Raw genomic sequence first — 9,413 nt, forward strand, 5'->3', positions numbered from 1 at the left:
GTCCCCAGACGTTTACAGACTGTTGTAAAGAGAAAAGGGGATGTCTCACAGTGGGAAACATGGCCTTATCCCAACTTTGAGATGTGTTGTTGTCATGAAATTTAAAATCACCTAATTTTTCTCTTTAAATGATACATTTTCTCAGTTTAAACATTTGATATGTCATCTATGTTCTATTCTGAATAAAATATGGAATTTTGAAACTTCCACATCATTGCATTCCGTTTTTATTTACAATTTGTACTTTGTCCCAACATTTTTGGAATCAGGGTTGTATTTATATATTTTTTTAATTTCTCAATTTATAAGAAGTTAAGGTCCATCACCTGGGATCAGTGATAAAACTGAAGCACCAAATGAAGTTACAAGAGTCACACAGATTTGAGAATAAGTCTTTTTATTTACATTTCAGAGGAGATACAAAACATTGAGCTCAAAATGTGCGATAATAAAAACCAGCACACAGCTTTCCTTTCCTTTCCCCAGATTTAAAATACGTTCGTGTGAAAATGTCTGAAAACCTGGACGAGTTCTTCCTCATGTGTGTTAACGGAACAAAAAACAACACGGGACAATCGCACCTTCACCTTTCCTCCATGAACAGAAATTTCATTCAAAAATATTTATCCATAAAACATGTGGACTGAGGGACAGCCAAGAAGTCCAACACACACACACACACACACACACACACACAGTACCAACGAGGACAAAATGAAGAAAATCCCAAAACAAAATGATCCCTTCCCTAAAAACAGGAAACAAATCAGCGCTCAGCTCGGCCTGTGCTGATCACTTACACGATATATCGGAATATTCACGTACAACATTTTTAAATCATGGGAAGTTTAAAGTATCCTCGACCTCGTGTTTGAGACGTTCATGACGAAGACGTCTTCGCAGGTAGCATTATTATTGTGCTCACATTTAAAAAGCAGCATAAACACAACTGTCCAGATTTTGGACAAATTATTTTGGAAAAAAACTTCGTACACCATTCTCAGAATCATCATACGGTAGGAAAAAAAAATTGACAGAATGGACGAAATGATAATTCTTCATTTTTCTGTTAAAATTCAGCACAATGAGAACTGGTACACAACAAAATCACAGCGTTATTTTAAAGCTGCAGTACTTTTTTTGTTATATATTTTTAAACTAACATTTAATTAAAGAAAAAATTCTTTAAAACATGGCGAGCGTAAAACACCCGAGTTGGAATTCTGAGAGTGGATTTAGTCTTTAATGTCACAAATTTTTTACAGATTCACACAAGATGCAAATTTTTTCTGGGTGCGTCACTCAGATTTATCTTATAAAATCTGGAGGGGCGTGGCTTGACAGGTCGATTATAATAAAAGTGGTGTCTGGACGATAAAAAGCGACACATTGCAGCTTTAAAATACAACGTTGTGATCAGTAAAATGTAACGCAATATCACCACGAATTTTACACCGTCATTCATCTGTTTCACAAACAATATAAAAACAACAACGGTGTTACAGAGTGAGGGGAAAAAAACAAACCTGTGCGCGAGATATTTCACTACACGTCTACTGAATGTGATGAAGCTCCGCCCACACCAGCTCAGGAATATGAATCATAGCATTATATTTTTTGGTGCAGATCACAAGAAATTGTTCCAAGGGTTAAATTTATCTAGCTGACGATGCAAACTTGATAAACTCAATAACGTACGGGTTTAGTTTTTACCTAAACCGAGTGATTAGCGAGCGAAACACTCCGTGCACTCATGGTGATGACGTGAGCAGCAAATAAACTGATACGAGAAATAAAATGGGCAGATTGAATCATCACACATTTAAACCTCAGAGCAAAGCACAACAAGGATTCAAGTAACGAGAGAAGCCACCGGAACACATCGTCTGTGCACCAGTGCTCACGTAGAACATCACGGCGCTAAAAGAGACAAGCAGCGTGACAAACATTCACATGTACATCCGTCGTCCATGACCACAGACTCCAACATCACTCCATCACCACTCCTAAACTACAAGAGCAGGATCAAGCTCAGGTAGAAAAATAAAAAAGTACCAATAACGAGAAGTTGTTTTGGATCAGGTCATTATGAGAGACCTGCGGAATTGTGTGTGATGTCATCCTGAACTCTTCGCAGTATTTATTTCAAGACAGGAGGGAAAAGTCACATGGTGTGGTCCTGATATTGAGAAATTATATTCTGATAAATTTTTTTTTAAATCTCATTATTAACACCAAACAACTCCAAAGTTACTCGCAGTTGGATGTTAAAACAAAACGTAATTTATTATCGATTCGCATTTCCGTGATATAAAGGTGTCATATCAGCACACGCCCACTGAACACAATATTTCATCCAAGTATAATAAAATTCCAACAAAGTAATTGGAACAACAACAAAATAAACAGTGTTAAATCACATGACCAAGAAACGCAAACAAAATCAGGCACGTGCCAATAATCTGCGATACGATATTCAACATAACCTATCAGAAGACCGAACGTGCGAGTCTTATTTCAGACATCATGCATCCAAATCTGGGCGCGACATCCCATAATTCAATCCTGATGAGTTCACTGACAACACAGCACTCTGGATGCACTGGAATTCTGGATTGTGATTGGTCAGTGTTAACGACGTTGATTAATTCTCTGACTGTAGCGTAGCTGCACATCACAGGATTATATTAATGCACTCGGACTAATACGGTATCGTTTCCATAGCAACAGCTCATTCACAGGGATGTGCACAACCGGACGCTCAGCTAATAATAAACAGATTTTTTAAATAAATCAATCACCGACAATGTTAGTGTTCTGTAGGGAAGGAGTCTCCAGCGCGAGCGCGGTGTATCAGTCAGAGGTGAAGCTGGAACTGTAAACTTTCTGATGTCTTCAGGGCAGAGGAGTTCACGATTCTTTACAGTTTCTCAGGGTTTTTTTGTTTGATTAATTTCACTAAAGAGAGAGAAAAAAAGAGAGGCTGGTGAGGGAAGTGAGTTTATAGCCGCTATAATAAGTGAGAACTTGGACGGTCTACAAAGTTAAATGCAACGATCAATGAATAAAAAGTATGTCATTCATTCTTAAATAAATTGTAATTGTTGGTGAATAAAACGCTGTTGGAGGAAACTCTGGGGCGTCTGTATTCCATGGTCTGTATTCTGTACTTATTGGAGATGATCAGGATTCATCACAGACATCGTTTTTAATCCCTACGCTTTGATTTACCGGCTACACCATTACTCAATCACAGATGTTGAGATATATTGTGCAAAAGTCTGAGGCAGATGTAAAGAAATGCTGGAGATCAAAAATGGCTAAAAATAACAAAATGAAATGTTTCAACATTAAAAAAAACCCTATAAACAGTAATCAGTATGCCATAATAAATGGAACAAAGTCAGTATTTGGTGTGAGACGACCCTTTACTTTAAAAAAAAAAAAAATCTCTGTCTGAGGTCCAGTGAGGTCAGTTTTATGTGGAAATGATCTGTAGGTTTTCCTGAGCATCTTACAGAACCAGCCCCAGTTCTTCTGGACACTTTGACTGTCACACTCACTTCTTCATTTTACACCAAAACCCAGCAGCCTTCATTATGCTTTCTTTTTTCATCTGAAAAGCGCTCTCTTATGGAATATGCTGCTCAGATACAAACTTTATTTTCTGTAACATCTAATTTTGTGCTGGAAAACAAACAAAAAAACCCCGAATGCTTGGACTCTAAAATGTTTTTGTAATGTTTTGACTCGATCATGTAGAAATCATAAAATAGAAATTGATAGTTTGGATGAAAAAAAAATGGTGGGGTGTGTAAGACTTTTGCACAGTACTATGTACATTTTTATTTATTCTAGAACCGTGTGGGAATGATGATAAATGCACCAAACAGAGAACTAAATATGGAGAACCGTTTAAAACCCATCTCATCCTGTAGATCTGAGTGAATCCAGAGCCACAATCCCAGACAGGTTCCCTAATCCCTACTAAGCGCACTACGGAGTTCAGTACTTGTTAGAGATCATGTGGACACTGATATGCTGCAGTGCATTATGGGGTTTCACTTTTCACAATACACTTCAAAATATCGAAAGCAGTGCACTACAGAGAGAACACAGAAGGGTCCGGAACAGACGGAGAACCTGCTCAGGAACACGTAAAAAAGGAAGAAGGGTTAAACTGCATAAGAAAAAAGTTTTAATAAAAGCTACAAATGGACAGCAACAACCAGGGACTAATTACACCAAGGCTACGACGTTAATCAGTGAATGCTAACGTTTTGTGAAGCTTCACTAATTGTTGAGTTTGAGATTAAATTTAGTGCTAATTATGATTTAGTATACAGTACTCAAATAAAATGAGTCCGCTAATACTATTACTATTTTTTTTTTTTGGTTACTGCAGATTAAAATGTGGAAATGTGCACTCGGCTGCTACCTCGGGCTTCATCCAGGACACGGCCATGACGCACTCTGTCTGCGTTTTTACATTATTTAAATCTCCTGTAGGCTGATGATCGTTACTAGCGTTGCTGCTTGCTCTCTCGGTTCCATTAACGTAGCCTAGGACTTATTTAAAATTTTCATTTATACATAAAGACTTGCTGAAATAAAGGACAGATTTGTGATTGATTTTAACTTTCAGTTTACAGACAACAATCTAAATTTTTAAACAAAAATCTGTGTAATAAGAAAAAATAAGAATAGAAAGGGGGGAAAACCCATTTAAAGGGTGTAAATTAGAGCTGGGCAAAATGATGTGATCTAAATATTTTAAAAAGGAAAAAGTCATTTATTACAAGTATTTGATGTTAAAATGGACCTTTTTCTATTAAACATTTTTTTGCCTGTTCGAGGTTTTATCCATCATCTCTTTTGTTAAAATTGTCATCAAACTTCAGGACAAATAAACACTAACACACCACGATACAATATTTTATAGCTTATTAGTGTGCTAGAAAAGTTTACAGAAAAACAAAAAAATAAAAATCAAATGTCATTAAGGCAAAACATGACTAACAGCTCGGACCCTTTGATTTTTTTTTGGGAAATGTATTTAAACAATTAATTTTGTTCCTGTAAGTATATTTGTTCCTGGAATTAAGAGACATTAAAGTAACACCAGGCGTATAACGAGCATGCAGGAGTGACGCGCTCGGTTCACTCAACCCATGGCCTGAACACTTCACCTGCTACTTACTCTAACACTGAACAAAAAATGTTTCCTCTGGTGAAAAAGTTAAAAACGTGGAATTTAATGCCGCGATGAGCCACAAAGAGACGGTTTGTTCATTATGACATCCTAAAAAGTGCAAGAAGCATCGTGCGTCCTGTGGGCTCAGTAGTGCTTCTCCTGCAGGTAATCTTTCATTTTGTTCGGTAAAGGCAGTTTCTGGATTAGGTCTATGCGCGTGTACTGACGGATCACGAACCGGCACGAGTACTGCAGCGATCGCACCTGCATAAACCGCGAGACGGGATTGGTCAGTCTGACGGGGTATGTCACAGAGCCCGGTAAGCGCGATCTGGAGTAGCAGAACGCTCCATTCTCTGAATCCCTGATGGAATTGTCGATGAGCTCGACGATGGACGTGTGGCCTTCCATGTCGGGCTGCTCGTAGAAGCTGAAGGAGCCGTTGGAATGCTCAATTCGAGTATGAAGCGTCTTTCCTTGCGACCGAAAACTCAAACTGAGAAGATAGCGCTCGTCTGAACTGTCTCGAACCAAAAAGGAACCATCCGGAAGGTTTGCGAGCTTCTCTTCAGCTTCCCAGCGCGTGATTGGACCCCAGTACCATCCCTGCTTGGCCAGTTTCTTCAGCTCCACCGTGAGGCTCGTGACCACCATCGGCCCACTGGTCTGCACCGCGTCGTACACCCGCTGGACTCCTGGCGCCGAGTTCGGATCAAAGCTGAGATGCTCCAGAACCGAATCAGCTACCTGGGCACCATGGAACCCAGGAAGGCTACTAACAGGAAGTGGAGGTAGCAGAGGAGACTCTAGGCGTGAGCTCTGCAGCAGAACATTAGCGGTGTTCAGAATGAGCCGGTTTACTGACGGCTCCATGAAAACATCAGGAGAAAGGAGGTCATGACTGATGGAGTCTTCGTCAGCGTGAAGAGAACATTCACTCTGAGGCAACACGTCCATCGGCGACGTTCTGTCCAGGCAAAAAGACCGAGGCGGTTCGTCTTCGGTAAAAAGTCCATCTTCTAAAGGCATCGTGTACTGAATGTATTCCTGAGCGGTGAGGCCGATGACCACAGGCACGTGATCTTCCATTTCCAGATCGCCATTGTGAGGATCCGGACTCTGACCATCAAACATCTCGTCTCCCATGAAGTTCTTCTGGACAGCATTAAGAGACAAGCTCGAGGTGCTGGATGGGATCAGAGCGTTGACCCTGGCGTTGCACGCTTCCTCCGAGTTCGTCACTCTGAGAGGCCACGGCGTCGGGCTGTAATGGTGGCTCTGTAACGACGTCGAGCGAGAAGAATGCTGCGATTTCAGGTCGTGAAACATAATGGGCTCTGACGATGAGGAGAACGCATCATCATCGATCGAGCGCACAGATGGAGAACTTGCTTTGACCTTTGGTTTCTGCTTCGTTGAGAGTCTCCTCTTCAGGGTTCCCATCAGACTCTCGCTTTTAGAGTGACCTTTAGATCCTTTCAGCTCCTCGTTATCCAAATTCGTTCCCATGAGGTCCTTGCTGTAGCAGCCTCCATACAGAGAAGGTTCTGAAGGAAAACCAGTGGACAGGTCTGGCTGTGACACCGCGTACTCGTTCTCTTCTTTCCCTTTTATGCTCAGCGACTTTCTGATTGTGTTAAGACTGAATTTCTTCATCCTGGTTATTCCTTGTGTGAGAACAAGTCACACAAAAATGTTCCAGAGAAGAAGAACGACAACAAAGATGAAGGTGGAGAATGTGAACACTTTCACATCGCTAATCACATGAGACGGTCACGCCTAGAAAAGAAAAAAAAAAGACAAAAACATTATATTAGTTAAATCCTACACATATCTATCCAAATCTGCCAGAGAGAGTAAACGATGGGATGGAGGTCCGTACTGGACCTGATAATGATCTGAAATGACAGGAGAAAGTATTTCTTTGGATTTGATGGTTTCTGCTTTGAAAGGTGAAGCGTTTTATACCATAAACACATCGTAATGTAAACCGGCATGCACGTAAAACAAGACGCATTACATCAGTATCAGGTAACGGCCCATTACTGTATGCACACCTCTGATATCTGTGTCCAAAAGGTAAAACGTGGGATTGGAGCAAAATACGAATCATGTTCTTATACACAACACCTACGAAATGGACACACAACTAAACTAAACTAAACCAAACAGCGCTGTTTCTGGTGAAGCAGTGTGATAAATACTGAGAGTGTTAGATGTTCTTATGGGAAAGCGATTCTCAAAAAAAGAACTTCACTGTAATCTGTAATGATGCTGAACAGATCTGACATTTATAGTTGTTTAGAAATAACACATATAACTTCTGTTATGACACTACTATAGGAATAATAACGTGGATCTGAGACCGAATTAAACAATAGGGAAGGAAAACATTTAATAAAACACACCAAACCAGGACCTATCTTACGAAGTGAAAGTAAATCTTTGTTTTTGTTCTTGTATTAAAGCTTGTTTATTTTCACTTTTGCCTGAATTCTGTAAATTCTCTGATGTTCAGATTCCTTCAGGCCTGAAGGTGGACCTTCATTAGCACCTGAGCTAAACCACAAAGCACAATAACAGCAACTTGTTCTCTCACAATGTGAGGAATGAAAACACCCACCTCGTCACCCGCAGCTCCTCAGGGACTCTGTCATCTCACCGCAGCCCTCATGCTGTTCTTCAGAAAGCGCAGGGACTCCGAGGCTCGCAGCGCTGCGCGACGCTTCCGAGCGCTCAGCTAAAACCCCATCATGGGGCTCCTACTCGTCTGAAGTGCGCGTGCGCGCCATTCTCACGCATGCGCGGCCACGTAGTGACGCACGAGAGCTCTTTGACAGCCTTATTTAGCTTAGCTTAGCTTAATTTAGCTCGCAGGTTAGCTATAATTTTAGGTCGGTCTGAAAAACTACATATTTGCATACATTTAATACAAAAACAACATTTATACATACAACATCCATGTGTTTGTGTTTTGGATTTCAGAGTAACTGCTTCGAAAATATTAATGTATAATTTTCCTCTGAGCGAGTTAGCATTCCTCTCCGACTTACTGAGAAAGCCGGATGAGCTCTGACGTCACTACGGTGGTCGGGGAGGCCAGGAAAGGCAAAAATATTTACTACAACGAGAGTTGTTTGAAAATGTGGGATATGCTGTGTCGACTGAAGGATTCATAAAAAAAAGATAAAAAATTTATCATATTTCCTGCATGAGATGAGATTAATGTAACCAAAAAGACATTTTCTATTCATCTTCACCAAGGGTGCCAATAATTCTGGAGTTAACTGTAACTGAGTTCAACACATAATTTAGCTAAATAATGTCAAACTAAATTTATTGTATTTTAACATTTAACAATAAACATCATGTCTTAGCCAAGTTGCTAACTTGGTGTTTAATTTTTAAATAGCTTGTGAGTATTTTGTGTGTAAACTGTGAGAGTTTTCATGAACATGTCGTCTGACACTTAGCACAGAAATCTGAGCCAAAGATTAGAGATGGGATTTATGGCTCTTTGATGGGATCCGCATCTTTGTGATCCGTTCTTTGAAAAGAGCCGTTCAAAAGACTGGCTCATTCGGCTCTTTTTTAAAAAAATATTTATTCAGTTTTAAGAAGACAGCGTCTAAAGAAGCCAGATCCCTCTGCTTAGACAGTGACATCAATATTTCTGGACATACCTTTTATATAAAGCAACCTAGACTTACATTATTGTAACCCCTAAACGCTCATAAATAACCATTAAAAAACAATGAGGGCTTCAATGAATGTCCAGCAGAACGGCTTTTCTGTAAAAAAAAAAAAAAAAAAAGAACCCACTCAAGAACATAGTTACCAAGAACGCAAGAATATTTTATAGAAAAACACTTGTTTTACAAAAATATTTAAGTCTGAGATACAAAATAGATACAACTACAATAAATATAACACAAGAACTGGTTATCACACAAGAACATTTTAATAGAAAAAAACAAACTTTCTATATTAAAAATATTGAAATTGTAACAAAAATAGATACAACTAAACAGTCAGATAAATAGATAAAGTTATAACAAGAACACAACATTATTTTAATAGGAAAAAAAACTATTAATGCAAAAATATATATTATTATTAGAAAAATAGATACAACTAGACAAACAGATAAATAAATAAAATACACAAAAATAGAACAAACAAAATGACGATAGAATAAATTAAATGAACGTCCGTGCAA

The 9,413-nt window shown here is 39.2% G+C and overlaps 1 protein-coding gene across 2 annotated transcripts; it reads right to left on the reverse strand.

The window, feature by feature from the left end:
* Positions 1 to 397: 397 nt before the first annotated feature.
* socs6b (suppressor of cytokine signaling 6b) lies at positions 398 to 8,251 on the reverse strand. 2 transcript variants are annotated; one of them, XR_009651286.1, is made up of 3 exons: positions 7,818 to 8,251; positions 5,201 to 6,973; positions 398 to 2,958 (listed from the first exon to the last, which is right to left on the reverse strand). XR_009651286.1 is itself a non-coding variant. In XM_060905577.1 (2 exons), exon 2 carries the CDS (start codon positions 6,848 to 6,850, stop codon positions 5,339 to 5,341), a length of 1,512 nt encoding a protein of 503 aa, XP_060761560.1. In that variant the 5' UTR covers positions 6,851 to 6,973; positions 7,818 to 8,251; the 3' UTR covers positions 3,819 to 5,338. The 2 variants fall into 2 exon arrangements, 1 of the variants encoding a protein (XP_060761560.1); XM_060905577.1 differs by lacking the exon at positions 398 to 2,958 and having other exon boundaries at positions 3,819 to 6,973.
* Positions 8,252 to 9,413: the final 1,162 nt, after the last annotated feature.

Source organism: Neoarius graeffei, chromosome 23 (assembly GCF_027579695.1).
Source record: "Neoarius graeffei isolate fNeoGra1 chromosome 23, fNeoGra1.pri, whole genome shotgun sequence".
Taxonomy (NCBI): domain Eukaryota; kingdom Metazoa; phylum Chordata; class Actinopteri; order Siluriformes; family Ariidae; genus Neoarius; species Neoarius graeffei.

Coding starts and splice junctions, on each gene's coding strand:
- socs6b (XM_060905577.1), bottom strand. CDS start 6,850: ATGAAGAAATTCAGTCTTAACACAATCAGAAAGTCGCTGAGCATAAAA.